This window comes from Gavia stellata, chromosome 23, assembly GCF_030936135.1.
Source record: "Gavia stellata isolate bGavSte3 chromosome 23, bGavSte3.hap2, whole genome shotgun sequence".
In the NCBI taxonomy this organism is placed as follows: Eukaryota; Metazoa; Chordata; class Aves; order Gaviiformes; family Gaviidae; genus Gavia; species Gavia stellata.
In genome coordinates this window covers 10,319,429-10,336,339 of record NC_082616.1, presented here as the reverse complement: position 1 = coordinate 10,336,339, position 16,911 = coordinate 10,319,429, and the positions used below count along the sequence as shown (strand labels likewise).

The following is a 16,911-nucleotide window of genomic DNA, read 5'->3' as shown; positions in this document are numbered from 1 at the left end:
CAATATGAAATAGTCCTACAGATTCCTGGAAGTATTTTGACACTCCTTTTCTCCATAACAGTTGAAAGAAATACTAGTCTTGATAAAAGTGTAATTCAATTGTAGTCAACTAAGCTCAACTTATTTAGAAAGAACTAGAGCATTCTTCCTCTAACTGGAAAAAAATCATTACTCCCACTTTGTTCCAACTTTACCTCAAAATTATACCACAAAATTCGATAAGGATAAGAAACTACCTATATCCCACCCCTCGACCTACCGTTGCCTGGGATGGGAAAATCCTAAACCAGCAGCTAAGGCACAGAATGGTTACTGCAATAAAATATATAGCAGTGTCCAAATCAAAGCACAACTGGTGCCTGCATCAATGCACTGCAAGGTTAGATAGCAAAAGGGAATGGAAAAATTAAAGGGATGCTGTCAAAGTGTTTAGGATGTAAAATTATCTGTTCTGTCATCTTGCTTGGACCACTTCACTCTTGAGGTGCCAGAAAGGTATGGATTATTTTAGTTTAAAAGCAAACATTTTTGCAGTTTCTTACTCTATACTGGGCGGGAAGGAACAAGATTAAAAAAATATTTTTATTTCTTAGATAGCAATGGACATACATATCTTAAAATTTATTTCTAAAATCCTTAAGGGTTCAGTACTTTTACAATCAGTTTAACAACCTGACAGCCTCCAAAATAAACATACATACATGTGTGTGCCTATTTATATACTGAAAATATAAATATATGGACACCATTATATTAAAAATAGAGTGACAATATGATTATGTTCAACCATGTTTGTAAAGAACCTTCACGTTCAGTTTTATTGACAGTGTAAATTAGACAACCTTTAAAAAAAGAGTAAGCATTTGGAGAAGGTGCTAAGAGCACCAATAATGGCTATCTGTTTAAATATGTATAGAGGAATACATCATAAAATGATTTTCAAGTTCTGCCCATTATTCAATTTTTAACATAATTTTAGATTTAGAATTCAGATTTAAAGATTCTTTTAAAACCAGTTTAAAATGTGATTTCCACTGAGCTTGGAGAGAACAGAAAAAAAGCTGTAAAAAAAAAAAAAAAATGTAGATCATCATGAAGCACCACTACAATCCAGACCAGTCTGGAAACTCTTACAACTTTTATTTAATTTTGACTTCAACAACTAACCACTAGAAGACGACAACTATTCAAGCTAAGCAACACAACACCTTTTAAGTATTATTCATTACAAACCACGTATTTAGAGGTTTTCTAGCAAAACGTTCTCTTCCCTTTCAAACTTTTTCACAAACAGGAACACCAAGGAATAAAAAACTCCTCAGACAAGGGGCATACAGGGTTGAAGAATGCCCAGAATGAAAATGCATAGCTAGCCTTCCTTCTTCTCAACAGAATGTAAAAACAGTAAACTGCCTCCAGGGAATGAAGGAGGATTCAATTTTTCATTTAGGATAGAAAAAAGGAACTCAGTAGCTTTGTGGTGAGCTGTTCTGTAACATCACTCTAGCATTCTTTGGATAAGAAGATACATAAGGGTCAGTTTCGTAGGACTGGAGAAAGTTGGACAATGCTGTAAAAGTCATATGAACTACTTCTTGTGATTGTATAATCAAATAAGGAATTGTTTACATTGGTGATATTTCAGTTATATAAACTTTTATTCCTCTGTAGGCTCTACCATTTTATCACACAGAAAAAAAAATGGAATGACCATAAGATGGAAAGCCTCAGTTAGATCTCTGAAGGGCTGTAATTCAGTATAACACACAAATGATTGAGAGCATGTGGCAAGCCAGGATTCCCTTGAAAATGGAGAAGGCAAGAGGAGAAGATACTTTCTATGAAAAAACTTGGCAAGTATCAAGCAGAAATGCATTGAGACTTGAGAGATCATGACTCACACCATGGACTGAAGAGATACTAGCAACCTTCATGAATCCACGAGGGTCATAAGAGTCCTACAAATGTTTTATAGTTGATAATTTACCTTCCCAAGTCATTGTCACTGAATCAACTACGGACATTATGAGATATTAGAAGAGCCTTTCCTGTAGATTACTACTACTACATGTGTACTCTCTCCCACCTCAGCTGATTAGAATCATAGAATCATTTAGGTTGGAAAAGACCTTTAAGATCATCAAGTCCAACTGTTAATCTAACACTGCTAAGTCCACCACTAAACCATGTCCCTAAGCGCCTCATCCACACCTCTTTTAAATACCTCCAGGGATGGTGACTCAACCACTTCCCTGAGCAGCCTGTTCCAATGTCTGGCAACACTTTCAGTGAAGAAATTTTTCCTAATATCCAATCTAAACCTCCCCTGGCACAACTTGAGGCCATTTCCCCTTGTCCCATCAACCTATTACGTTTGTGCTGGTATTTTTCCATGTTCTTAAAATGAAGGAAGTATCCTCCTTTGAACTCCTCAGCTGTTAGGACAGCACTTAGCGTTGGAAATTTAATACAATTTTACAACCTGTAACTGTGACTTTTGTGTACAAGTATTTGAATATGGAAGCATATTCACCCTTCCCCACACCTAAATTAGGTCAAAGAGTCAAGTTTTCTGTATCACAGAGAAAGTGATTGTATCTAATCACAGCAGCCTGCCCATTTGCAATCCTCACTATTGTTTGTACTTTCAGTGGTTTAGGAAGAAAGAGATGCAAGATCATTGCAGATAATGTCTTCACTTCTGAGAAACTTCACATATTCCTTAGATAAAAGCCACTAGAACACACTAAATTTGTGCCATACCTGAGAGCTTCTTAGCTCACTTCAGAGGTAAAGGAACCATAGCCTATTGTTTTGATTCTCTTTCAAACAAAACATCCTTCAGTTTTTCAGTTGGATTTGGATGCAGTCAGCTTCCAGCGTGACCCAAAACTCATCAGGAAAAAGTAAATCTAGGGTCCACAACAAGCCAGTGCTTTTCTAAGAAAAATCCTGATCAAAAAAGCTGGAGGCTTCTCAAGGTGTGAGCAGTGATTGATCCTTACTGCCAGTGCTAAATGCAGGCTTAGTTTTGTGCTGAAAGACCATACCAGGATGTTTTTAATGAACATGCAAATATGCATCACCTGCAACTCAAAAAATCAGTCTAGGTTAAGAGTCCTTCTTAGTAGTTCATTATACTGTTAAAAGCACACTAAAATTAGAGCTGTAACTTACTAATGTACTTCAAATCACCTCTCCAGGTTATTCTCCTTCCAACACTCAGTAAACCAGATATTATCCCCTATGTACAGCCTAGCCCTTTGATTAACGATTGACTTCCGCAACCAAAAAACCCCAATCAAATAGAGATCTTTTCTGCAACGGAAGTCAGTCAAGAGGTGTATGTTTACTAAATTACACGACTACACTGGACAAAAGCATAAGTTGTGTGTCTACATGAAGACTATCTTTGCCTAGAAACCAGGTCAAATTTTGCCCTAGAAGCATGCTCTCTGATAAAACACTGATGCACTTTTTAATAATAAAGCACTGGATGTTTTGTATGTGCAGCAAGTCAGAAGAAATATCAGAAATATCAGTCTTGAGATAAGCTACTAAATTGTATTTTCAAAGTGTATTTTTAGTATATTTAGCTATATACTATATTTATATACCAAATTATAAATATAGTACATTCTATATATCTTTAAAGTATATTTATTGTATGTCAGTGTCTGTTTTGCTGGCATCGGCTTTTTGAAGGTGGTTTTTTTCATTTTGGGAAAGCAGGCATGATTCAAAATTTATTTTCCATGTGTTTAGGATATTTTAAATAATATTGTCAAACCTGAGTCTGAGAAATTTGAGTAGAGTATGTCATCAGCTGGCACAACTACATACTTAACAATGGAAATCACTAAAAAAACTTCAGCTGATTTAACAAGGATGGTTCAAATCTTTAAATAAAAGTGGGCCTTCAAAGCAAATTCTTACTTAATGTTAATCACATGTTATTTATTTATATACAAACCAGGTGAGAAAATTCAAAACTATTCTTAAACCCAAGGCTTCTTTGCTTCATTTAGCAAAATAAACAGTTGTTAAAGTTAACTTACCATCCAAGACTAAGGTAGATTTGTCTTGTTGAAAACTGCAAATACAAACTTTTTTTTTAAACTTTCATTTTACTGAAACTAAAAAGCAGCTTCTCACTCAAAACTTGTCAACATCCTACAAAATCTTTCGTCTTAACCCCTTGAAAGAAGGCACTGTGAGATTAATTGCATATTATTAAAGACAGCCTTCAAATATATTTCCTTAATGCCTCCCTACACAGAAATAACTACCTTCTTCAATCCCACAGAGGTCTCCTGGAGGTTCTACGGGAAAGGATAGAAATCAGTCCATTCCAGGCTCTCTGCTGAAGGAGTAAAAGACTCAGTATCAGAGAACTTGCCAGTGGTGGCACATGTGATGGCAATTAAAGCCTTTCAGGTAAAGTCTGCAAAACAGGAATCTTCGCAGATTTCTGAAAAATTTCCACATGGACCTTGTGTACTTTATCACAACTGTGTGTTCCTTCAGGTTTCTATAAGAGGTATGAGGAGAACAACCTTGTTTTCTTCTGTAGGAAGATGAAATTAAATTTGTTCTATAAGCTCATCTGAGAGTATATCAGACTGTGAATAATATAATCTGTTTTCACTCATTCAAGACCCTAATGAGAAGGCACCCAGAGGCAGCTACATGTACATTTCATTCCTCAACAAAATCAAATATCCTTTCCTACTGTGACATTCCTTCCCATGGTATTAAACCAACCATTTTAGTTGGGGTGAGAAGATTCACTTCTAGTTGTCCTTCCCCCCAGAAGACAACCTGAACTGTCACTTCTTGTTCCGCCGATACTCAAATTATAGTACAGCATATACATGAAACCACTCTCTGGGGTGCACTGAGCCTCCATCCTCAGATGACACAGTTATACTCTCCTTGTGCAGTAACCAACATTTTTCCCACTTGGAAATGCTCCCCCCCTGCTCCCCCAAACATCATCTGCTTGCACAGTTTTTGGAGACTAAGGAATGCTTTTCAATAGCCCTCATCTCTGTTTGAACCTGTCTGGATAGCAAAAAATATATGTAAGTTTCTCTCTGTGGGTGTCACAAAGAGCTGGCTGTTTTGAAGTTCTGGATTTATAGCTTTCCAAATTTTCCCCTCCACTCACATATTTTTTTTGTAGATTTACCTTTTTGTGGATTAATTATATTATTACTTTGTCTAAGGAGATCCTTGTACTATAGAAAGCAAGATAGAACTGTTCTTTAAAAATATTCTAGTTCTAAAAAAATGTATGAACTGTTTTTATGAAAGCATAAAGGTACATGATGATCAACCATAGCATATGGGAATACTCAAAAAAAGCTGTACAAAGTAGGGAAAAGAAGGAAGAAAAAGGAGAACTATAAAAGTTGTATTAAATATGTTTACTATGCCAATAGTTGATAGATGAAAGAATTGATTTCTTAGTAGTAGCATCTCACCTTTCAGCTCAGACTGAAAATGATACTGAAAATATTTGAGACTGAAAAATATGAGACTGAAAATATACCTTCAGTTGATACAGGTTTGTTGGGTTTTTTTAAAATAAAAACAAAGCAGCAGAGTTTTTAAAGCAAAGCCAGTTTCTGAACAGGATAAATTAACAGCACAAGTACATTTGATATGTTCAACTCACAAATACAAAAGAACAGATATTCTAAACATAATGTCTGTTAAGAAATAAAATAAACATACTTATTCCAACCCAGTATTTCTAGATCTCTGACAAGACAGGAGTAGTATTCTGGCGGCCGCGATATATGCAGGTCTTGTGTATTCTTTAAAGCAATTTCCTGTTTAAAAGAACGTTAAAAACATCTTTAAGAGAGATTTCAATATTTTTGCATCTATTTAGTCATGTGATTTTTGCAACTCATTCAAAAATATTAAGCTTATGTAAAATTAACTGTACACTGCATTTGTTTTGTTATAGCCTCCAGCTAAAGCAGACAAAGAAGCTGTTTGGTAAATTACTTCAGATACTGGTAATGAAAACATCTGCAATTTAAAAAAACCCCACAGATGTTGACAACATCGTCTTCAGATGCAAATATCAATTGTGCCTCTTTTTCAGCTAATAAATTTGAAGTCAAGCATCTTGACTGAAAGAACATTTCAAAAGAAGGTTCTATTAAGCCCACAGCTGTCTCCTGGGCTCCACAGCCACAAGAAATGACACGTATATGAAATCCCCCATATTATTTTTAAGTAGCTATATACAACTTTATATAGCAATCAAAAAAACAAGAAAAAAAAAATCAAAAAATCAATTTCTCAGTTTTAACATCATAGGATTCCAGAGAGCAAGTTTTGGTATAGACACTCATCAAGTATGCCGTAATGCCTCAAAAAGAAATTTTTATCAAAAAGGTAATGCCACATTACAGAGAAAAACAAAACCGTATGTTCCACATTCGCGTTGTGCTACTTGTTCTTTAAAAATGTACTTAAGTTAAAATTACGCTTACCGGACAAATACATTAATGAAATTTATAATAAAATTATTAATAATTTTAAATAAAAGAAATAATAAACAAAATTAATAATAAAATCATAGCAATAATTTCTGCCCAGTTCTCCTGCAGTGTCTTCCGTTGTTTTTACTATCTGCACTGAGGATCACTATTTTACTATTTTGAATGAATTATACTTTCATTGCATTCTCACTTTCTGAGTGCTTGCGTATCCAGGCAAATAGATTGGAATAACTATTGTGAAATATTCCAAAATAGCCACATGCAGACATTCTTATTCAGTCCTATTCCAAGCGCCTTTGCCTGGTTCAGTGTAATCCAGTTCGGCAGGGATTGAACCAACACGGAGGAAAGGCATTCCCGGCATAGAGCAGCAGCGTCATTCCAGGAGGGTAATTTTGTTGTTGTTTTAAAGAATACTTACTGTGTTTTATTTCTAAGTAGGTTGTACCTAAGTATTCTTTGTCAAGAATGCTCACAGAAAAACGTTTTACTAACAGACAATAAATTGTCAGTTTTGTGTTGTTAACTGAAGATTTTGCTACTCTTCAATCCCAGATTAGAAAAGTTTTTTTTAAAAGAATAAACAGCAGTCTCTGAACTATAAAAAAAGCTTTCTGCATTTACTGGTCAAGTTCCATTTCCATTGTACTGACATTTAAATTTGACTTCAGCTATATTTATAATCACAAAAGTTGTTACACAGGTGAAGAAAGCACCTTCAGCAGTCCACTGACTGTATAATCCTTTGTATGATTATAAGCCTTCTTTACCATCTGGACAACACCAGGAATTCCAAGAAAATTGTTGTAAAGAGGATGGCTCTATACTGAGATCCGTTGCTGGGTTTTTAATTTTTCTATAACTCTCCAATTTCCAAAGAGTACAGTCACTTAAAATCCTAAAGGATATTTATACAAACATTACATGAACAGCATACAAACAAAATCACGTCCTCTTAAAAAAAGAACCAACCAACATAAATCCATCTATCAAACAGTAAACTGTAACAAACCGCAAGTGAAAACCAAAGCTATAAGAACATGCCTCTTCCCACAGATATATTCTGTCACTTACCAAAATAGTTTTCAGCTCCACCACAAAACTGACAAGATCTGGACAGCTGTGCAGCCTCTGGAGGGAACACAGTATCAGTTCATTTTCTTCAACTCATAACTTTTAGTGGTAAACTATTTTCAGTCTAACTATCTATTTTTCTAGTATTGTCAAACCAACTAACGTAAAAAACCCCAACTGTATAACACATTTAAAAATGTCAATTAAAGAACAAACCTCCCGGAGTACAGGGACCTTCACTGAAAATTAACCACCACCACCTTTGTCACATCATGTCACGTTACACATTTATATAGTTCACGAAGACTTTACACTTTATCTGTTTATGAAGCATTGATGAAGACTTTAGCCTTCACCAATGAGAAGAGAAGCTTTGGGATCACTCAAAAATGTTTCCTAGTTCGTTACATTTTCTTTAAGAATTCTCCAAACCTGTCTGTTTTCAGATGCTGTCCACGATTAAGGATCCCTGTCTATCTTCAGATGCGGTACATACACTTGCGTTTCCTCGGCTCTGTACCTTGGGTTACTTCCCTAGTCACAACCCCTGTTCTACAAAGGGGTGCAGAGTCCATGAGAGACAGTGTCTCAACTAGCGCATGTGGCAAAGATGCCTTCTTAGAAACAAAATACTCTTCGTGACTGCAGGGCTGTTGCATCTTTGTTCCAAAGTTTCCTCTGGATAGGGAGGTTTAACTTAGATTCCTTGACTGTCTACAACACAGAATGAGCTAGATCTATCAATAATGTGAATTCTCTTCTTTGCACTATGAACAGTTTGTAAAAAATAAATATATAAAAAAGTAAAAACAAAATCTGTTTCTAATTGAGAGATTAAAGAAAAATTCCACTAAAATGTCAGCAGCCATTTATTAAAAATCATTCTATCTTAAAAAAAAAAGCTTGAATAAAAATAAATATTTACCAAATTCTATCCATCTCTCTTTAGAGTGACCTGCAAATCCTCGAGCATTTCAAAATAAATCTTGGCTACACAATGAGAGTTCTTTTAACACTTTTAGAATAGGCGTGTGAGTATAAGCTTTTCAGCATTATTATAAGCATACATTTTACAGAAATGGTTTTAAACATTGTATACCTGCTTTAAAATATGCCGATATCCATGCAGTATCTTCTTTAGGTGCCAGCTACACTCTATCCTAGATAAACAGTATTTGTTATAAATTTTAAATTCACAGTACATGATTTTTATAAGAAATCAGAAAGTCTGCTACATAATAACATAAAAGTTTTTCTTCAAAATAACAAAGGAAGTAAACAATATTTCAAAATTTCTTTGAGTTTTCATATTCAAAGTTATTTAAAACTTTCAAATGTCACTATCCCAAAACCCATTAAAAATTAAGCAGTTACCTACAAAAGCCTCTGTTCTTTGCTGAAAACAACAACATAATTCTTGCAAGCTAATATGACTTCATAAAATATACCAATATTTAAAAATGATATCCTGAAAATGTCAAAGTTACCTATAATGTGGTTTTAAGTATCCAACCCAGACTGTAATAAAGCTATCGAATACCACATCTGTTCACAGATCAGAGCAGGCTGGCCTAGGCAGAAGTATGGAATACAATGTTCAAGACTAACCCATGTATATGTGCATACACACAATACACCACCACCACACCCCCCCCCCCCCCCCCCCCCGTATTACTATGATAAACACAGTAATGAGAACAGAGCTTTTAAAGACAAGTTGGGTAATGCAAATTAATACGTATTAGCAGGAACGAGAAAATGAAGTTAAGAAAGCAATGGTAACTATCAAGTACATAATTGCTTAAATTTACAACTTTGCACTGAATTTTCTGTTTCCCAAATGGTGACATATAAATAACCTGATTTAAATGAACATTTTTTTCCAAGTACATTGATTTATATATAAATACAACCGATTAATTACAACAGGTTTCAAAGTTAATTAACAGCAAAATATTTTGATATAGGCAATGTTTATAGTCAGTGTTTATTAACACTGATGCTGTACAATTTTGTTGCAAGGTTAAGTTGAAAACAGTAAGAATTAATTACCAACACTGATATTGGAAAAAAGAATAATTCATATGCATAACCATCATTGCTTTTATCCAAATAAACTTTTGTTACATACACTTACAAATTGCTTTCATAAAACTATCTTACCTTGCATTTTTCAGTTGAAAATCCATTGGTAACAGTATCCTGATATGGAAGTCTCTACCCTTGAAAATAAACATTTAGTTAATATTCCTATTATTAGCCTAGAAAAATAGTTAAGACACTTGTGGGAAGTATTCCCCATAAGATCAGCTACTAAGAAAGAAAGTTTGTCTTATCTGACTTTCAGGAATATTATTCAGAACTTCTTTATTTAGGAAGAAAAGCAGCATGAGTGACAGATAGAAATAATGCTGATTTTAATTCTGAAGTTGAAATACTCTTGACCTCTAACTCCCAGTATTCAGTAAAAACTCTTCAGTGCATCACATTTCATAAGCAAAAATAGTACCTTTCAGAAGAAAAATAAACATTATCCAAATCTGGACAAAACCAAGAAATGTAATTTAATCCAAGTCATGCTAAAGTACATGAAAGTCTGTCTTCAACTGAAGTAAAAGTCAAAACAGATTCTTACCATAAAAGTATTACACTAAAAAGGAGCTTGGGCACTGATCCACAACACATTTCAGCAAGGTTTTAGAAACTGTAAACAAAACCAGTCCCAAGTACATGAATGTATTTTTTTTTTCTGTTAGTGCAATCCATATGGGGCAGTTCCTAAATGCCACCTAGCTGTATTTTCAGTAATTGGCCCCATTCATGATCTTCCTTCTACTTTCTTACAGGATGATCAAAATAAAACTGAAATAAAGAAGGTTTGCAAGTAGGTCTAACTCCTCCCTGAAGTGAAGAGGGCAGTTAACTCATCTGAAAACTTTAATTCCAGACTCTGTTCCAGCTCAGCATACCTTGAATTACATCCACAAATTCTGAGACTTCTTCAGCAGCAAGTTAAGAACAAAACCATATTTCCTCCTGTGATTAGATGACTAATACAGTGGATGCTTTATCACAATTTCAGAAAGGCTTTTAATACTGTTTCCCATAACATCCTTACAAACAAACTGAAGAAGGATGAACTAGATAAGCTGACAGTGAGGTGGACTGAAAACCTGCAGAACTGCTGGGCTTAAAGGGTTGTGATCTGCAGGACGAAGTCCAACGGGAGGCCCCTGATTAATGGTGCACACCAGGGTGAGTCCTGGGGCCAACAATATTTGACCTTCATTAGTGACCGGGATGATGAGACAGGATGCACCCTCACTCAGCAAGTTGGCAGAAAATACAAAACTGGGAGGAGTGGTTGATCGACCATGTGATTGTGCTACCATTCAGAGGGACCTCAACAAGCTGAGAGGAATCTCATGAGCTTAAGAAAGGGAAGTGCAAAGTCCTGCACTGGGAGAGGATTCACCCCATGCACCAGCACACGCTGGTGGCTGACCAGCTAGAGGGCAATTCTGCAGAAAAGGACCTGGCAGTCCTCGTGGACATGAGGCTGACCCTAAGCCAGCAATGCACCCTTGCAGCAAAGAAGGCCAACAGCCTCGTGCGCTGGATTAGGCAGACTATTGCCCACAGGTTGAGGTGGGTAATCCTTCCCCTCTGGTCAGCACTGGCGAGGCACACCTGGAGGGCTGGGTCCCCTGTACAAGAAAGGCGTGGACATACTGGAGTTAGTCCAGTGAAGAGCTATGAAGGTGATTAAGAGCTTGAAGCATCTCTCATACGAGGAGAGACTGAGGGAGCTGGAACTGGTTAGCCTGGAGAAAAGCAGGCTCAGGGGGGATCTTGCCAGTGTGTACAAATACCTGATGGAGGAGGACTAAAGAAGGTGCAGCCAGATTCTGAGTGACACACACCAACAGGATGAGAGGCAATGGGTACAAGTTGAAATACAGGAAATTTCGCCTAAATGCAATGAAAAAAACCTCAGTAATGGTGAGGGTGGTCAAACACTGGAACAGGCTGCCTGAGAGGTTGCGCAGTCTCTGTGCTTGGAGGTACTCAAAACCCAACTGGACATGGTCTTGAGCAAGCTGCTCCAGCTGACCCTGCTAGAGGACCTCCACAGGTTCCTTTCAAGCTCAGTGTTTCTGTGATGCTCACAAGCAAAAAGAAGATACCTGTTTCAGAGCTGAATATAGCCCAGCGGCCCATCAGTTGCTTGCAAACTCCTCTAAAGCTGATGTTTACTGTATGCTTAAATTAAGCGCATAACCTCAGACTTTGCTACATTATGGCCTTAGCTGTAATCAAAAAATCACATCTGAGAAAAGATGCTCACACTTGCATCTTAACCTTCGCATTAACTCCAGGATGAGTTCTAACACTGAGCATTTCAAAAGTTGCAGCTGTTAGAGTAATGCAAATATAAAAACACGCTTGCAAATGTCTTGTGGAAGTTTAATACAAGAGTCACCAAAAACCTTCCTGAATTTCGACTGCAAAACTACATTTCTGAAAACCCAAGTATGACACAGCCCATGTCTTTTGACTTTTACTTATTTTTACAGGAAGAGACTCCCACGCTATTTCTAAATGAAAATACACCTGTTAAGAGCTGTTTCTGTGGTCTGTGTGCACATGCACGTGTAATACTTTAATGAGCCAAGTCTGCAGTGTCACTGTATAGTGCCTCTGATGGCTAAGCTGGCTTAAGAGCATCCACTCTCGACCTGTCTTAGGTGTTGCTCTTCTCCCTGCCCTGCAATTTATCAGATCTTCAGAGAGATGATGCAGCTAGGTAAGCTGGAACCTCACAAACACAGTAAGTGAAAGGAAAATACCCACAATTAGTCATTTGCTTCAACCTTTACCACAGGCCAAGAGCGTAGGCACATTGAAACTGCCCAAAAAAACCATTTGCCAGTACAACAAAGCCAGCCCAGCAGCAATCAGCGAGACCGCGCCGCCAAAAGAAGAGCAATTCCGCGTGCACACACAGCGCAAACCCGCGGATCGCCTGTCCACAGCACCCTCACGGCACACGGCAGGGAGCCGGGCACAGGAAGGCACCGCAAGCCGAGGGGCCCCGCTACGCCCCCCGGCATTTCCTGCTTCGCAAACCCGGCGGCTCCCTCGGCCGGGAAGCTGCCGGCCCCGGCAAGGGGCAAGGCGGGAAGCGCTCCCCCCTCACGCAGAGCCGGTCACGGGGCTGCCCGCGAGCGCAGGCCTTGGGGCGGGCGGGGCTGGGGGTGGCGGGGGGGAGACTGACGCGGACTAACTGCCGCCGGCCAAGCGGCGCGCAGGCCCCGGTACCTGCGCGGTGACGAAGCCCTCGTAGGCTGTCCCCTCCCGGTTCTGAGGCAGCAGCAGCGGGCACTGGCGGAGCAAGGCCCCCGGGCCCGCCATGCCGCGCCGCTCCTTTCCGCCCGCCCGGCGCGGCCGTTCGAATCCGACGCGCCGCCGAGTGACGCCCCGCCCCCACCGGCAGACGGCGCACGCGCCTGAGGGAAAGGAAGGGGCGCGCGGGACAGCAGCTGGGGCGGGCGCGTGCTGACTTTTACCTGAGGGGCGGCGCCGGCCGTTGGGGCGGGCGCGTGCCGACCGTTACCTGAGGGGCGGCGCCGGCCGTTGGGGCGGGCGCGTGCCGACCGTTACCTGAGGCGGGCAGTCCTGTGGAGACTCCCGCGGCGAGGACCAGCTTCTAGAACTCTGAGGGGAGCGGCTCCCCGGGAGCCGAGCCGGGCCGAGCTGTGGACCGGCCCCGGGGTTTCCTAGCGCTTTAGCACGTCCTGAGGGGACAAGCGCCCTGGAGTAAGGAGGATCCTCGAGCAAGGCTCTTAATGTGCAGCCAGCTGGTCCAAGCAGATTGCAGTGCCGCCCAGGGCCAGGCAAAGGGTTACTTCTGGCTTGATTCATGCCTTGCTTTTCTAGGAATCATAGGGTGTTTCCTAACGCAACACCTTAGGGTGATAAAAGTTCTTCTGCCCTCTCACACAGGTGTTGGGATAAAAGCAAGCCTTCCTGACTTCTCTGAGTGGGCTGCCACTAGGACCTGGTAATCACTATGTTTGGGAAAGCCTGAGGAAAGAGACTTATAATAAACCCAAAACTTCTGTTTGTATGTTTCAGGAGGCCTTACGACTTTGCCTGTCACTAAGGCTGAGCATCATGCAAAACACAGCGACAGGTTTGAGAAAGAAAAAACAGTTTTACAAAGGGATAGGTGACTCATGAAAGTCACTTAAGAGGTGAGTTACAGAACTAGCAACTGAATCTTGAGAATCTCTGAGGCTGCTTCCCTGGGGAACAAATGCAAATGCAATCTGATTAGCATGCAGTATACTACTGAAGTTTGTAGAAGGTCATATATTTATAGGCCAGCTGATAAGGCCTCCACTGTTGGATATGGTATGAATGACTAAAGTGGTTAAATCTTGTCAACTTTTCCAGTTATTCATCTCTTGTAATAGAGGAGGTTATTTCTCCCAACACATGTTAAGTCACTTATCTTTTAAACCAGCGCTTCTCATTGTGGAAATGAGTACAGAAAGCTCAGCAAAATGTAGAAAAGGCAGTATTAGCAGGAGCTCAGCTGTTCCAGGCCAGGGAACTGGGAAGTGCCTGCAAGTGTTTTCTGCAAGTTTCTATGGCAGTCAGAGAACCACTGTCTGATTGCTGGCAGCAGCTCAGTACCTGCAGGACAAGAGGAGAATTGAAAGAGAACAAAAATATTTATACCTGCAGCTAGATCTTGTTCCCTTAGCTTGAGAGACCTGTACACAGGGATTGCATGGAAACAGAGGAGTCAAAAGGGGTCAAACCCTTTGCAGTTTTATGTTGTTGTAGTGGCTATTAGAAATATAGCTACTACGTGAGGGAACGAATGTGAAGCCTTGTTTGCTCATTTGAGCTAGATTTTAAAGTCTCTGGTGTTCTGTGTTCTTTTTGTATGCTGCCAAAGTTCCTCTGTCCTGTATACAAATTCTGCCAATGATTTGCCTGAGCATCAGGCATACAATGCACTAAGAAAGTCAATAGAGAGGTGAAAGAGTCCCAAGATTTGCCATTTAAATTCATCATAGTAAGATTTTCAGGAATACGTGCCAATAAAAATATATCCTCGGCGCTGATTAACTTTTTTTTTTTTTTTACACCTTGCAAGTGTCACCGATGATCTCCAGACTTCTACCAAATTATCAGTGTACCTGAGAAAGACATGTTCTAGCAGTTCAGTTCTTTGCAAGAGTGTTGTTCTAGTCACCCTTTTTTGGTCCAGAGAACTTTGGACAATGCAAGACTCAGTTACCAATTCAAGCAACATTTTCTAAATATATGCACAAACAGGTTTTAAATACTATTAGGTTTAACCTGTATGGCCATAGTTTGCTTCCCTAAAGCTGTTCATGTGCATTTCAGTACCCAGCATGGCTCACCTTGAGCAGTTAATCCAAGGCTTCATAGTAAATCGCATCCTTCATATTATCTATGCATTTCATTTTGATCAAAAAATGTCTTCTCTTGAGCTGTTTTCTCTCAATATGCATTACACTAGAAATTACCTTATTTAATTGTGAAGCATCTTTATATTTTACCAGGTACAGAGGTGATTTCTTGATTGCATCAAATGCAGAACTGAAGACAGATTTTCTTCTTCTTTTGGCCATGTTTATCTTGGTCTCTGACATTACAAGAAATGTCAAGTCACTTTAGCCTAGTGCAGTTATGGAGTAATGTATCAAAATAAATACTGTAATATCAGAACCATAAAATATTTTAGTACTGGGGCCCAGAGAACATTAATTATTATCTTATACTGTATATATATGCATGCTTTTAAACTTCGTATAAAAATGCATTTACGTGAAACATCATGTCACTTTGATCTGGCACACAGACTTCAGCATTTTTAAAACAGGAAAATAACAAAATAAAAGCAAGAAAGAGGCTTGACATATATATTTCTTAAGGCAAAGGAGTCCTGGTCTGATCATTCAGCCACAGGCCACCTTTACTAATTTAATTACAATAATTGTTTGCTGGAAGAATCATAATGGAGTTTGTTATTAATTATTTGTCCATTCAAATATCACATTCAGCCAGTTAAGTAATCAAAAAAATCATTACTTGAGTGACAAAACAAACAGTATGCAGACCAAATACTTGAAAGTGACAATTTCTGAATATCTAATAGGCTAGATTTTGCTAGTAAAATCATCCCACAAACAGTCAGACAGCAAGTATGTTCACAGACAACAGAATTCACATGAAACCACTTAGTAACCTAAAAAAAGAACTCATTGAAATAATGTCATTTTCTTAGGAGCTTGATTTTTTTATTTATTTATTTAAGGATATTATGAAAGGCAAGAAAATAACAGCGCATTGTTCTCCAACATTAGTATCTCCGACATAAACCAATCAATTTTAAAACATGCAAAATGGCTAATACTGTTATTGCTGTCCTTCATCATAACTCAGTGTCACTTTATTCATCTCGCCCCTAAGAAATGACCTTTTCTGTGCGTATCCCCACCTTTTTCCACAAGTCCCCCGAGTGACAGAATGTCATCCTAATCCCATTTCCATTTAGATGTTATAGAAAAGCATGGTAGACCTTAGAGGAAATAAGTAATCATAATGGAAAGATAATAATATGTTTATGAAATCTGGATTTTATAATACCAAATTGAAAAATTACAATAGTATTTCAAGCCACTGAAGGTCAATGTTATAAGAGTGCAAAGCCATCGATCGAGTGTTTTTAAACTTTCATAGTTTAGATTATATTTTAATACAAAACATCTCTATTTCAGAGAGCACCTCTCTTCTGAGGTGATTCCTCATCTGTCTAGTGATCACAAAATCTGGTGTTAAAAGCAGTAGTTGTTTGTAAGGAAAAGCCACACTAGAAAAATATTTTAAGCCGACCACAGAACAACTTCACAGGCCTCTACAAAATGCACGATAGATCCCAGTTTAAGACTTCCAGTCCTAATAAATTCTTAAAGGTAAAAGCATATGAAAGGACTTGTAATTAAATACAACAAAAGAATTCTTTGAATAGTATGCAGTTGTTCCTGTTTTACTAAAAGTAAATTAGCTTGCTTATGCCTAAAAGCTACACCAACAGTGTACACACTGAAAACCAGTGAAACTTAACTGGGGTCCTAGACAAAAAATAACTCTTAAGCCTTGTCCTCAGCTAATTAAGGAGTTTCCCTTCCTTGAGCTTCAATTTTCCACTGTTTGAAAGCACAGCTCAGACACATTAACAGCCATAGGGACTAGATGGGGTTTTCAAACCAGC

At 38.6% G+C, this 16,911-nt stretch overlaps 1 protein-coding gene across 1 annotated transcript in view; it reads right to left on the bottom strand.

Moving 5' to 3' along the window:
• Positions 1-13,010, bottom strand: part of FANCL (FA complementation group L) — a 31,822-nt gene extending 18,812 nt beyond the window's left edge. Inside the window, exons 1-5 of the mRNA XM_059828474.1 lie at positions 12,918-13,010; positions 9,759-9,817; positions 8,695-8,755; positions 7,596-7,652; positions 5,740-5,837 (exon numbers count right to left, since the gene is read on the bottom strand). Of these exons, the coding sequence (XP_059684457.1) occupies positions 5,740-5,837; positions 7,596-7,652; positions 8,695-8,755; positions 9,759-9,817; positions 12,918-13,010 (368 nt within the window). The remainder of the gene's footprint in view (positions 1-5,739; positions 5,838-7,595; positions 7,653-8,694; positions 8,756-9,758; positions 9,818-12,917) is intronic.
• Between the last annotated feature and the right edge of the window lie 3,901 nt (positions 13,011-16,911).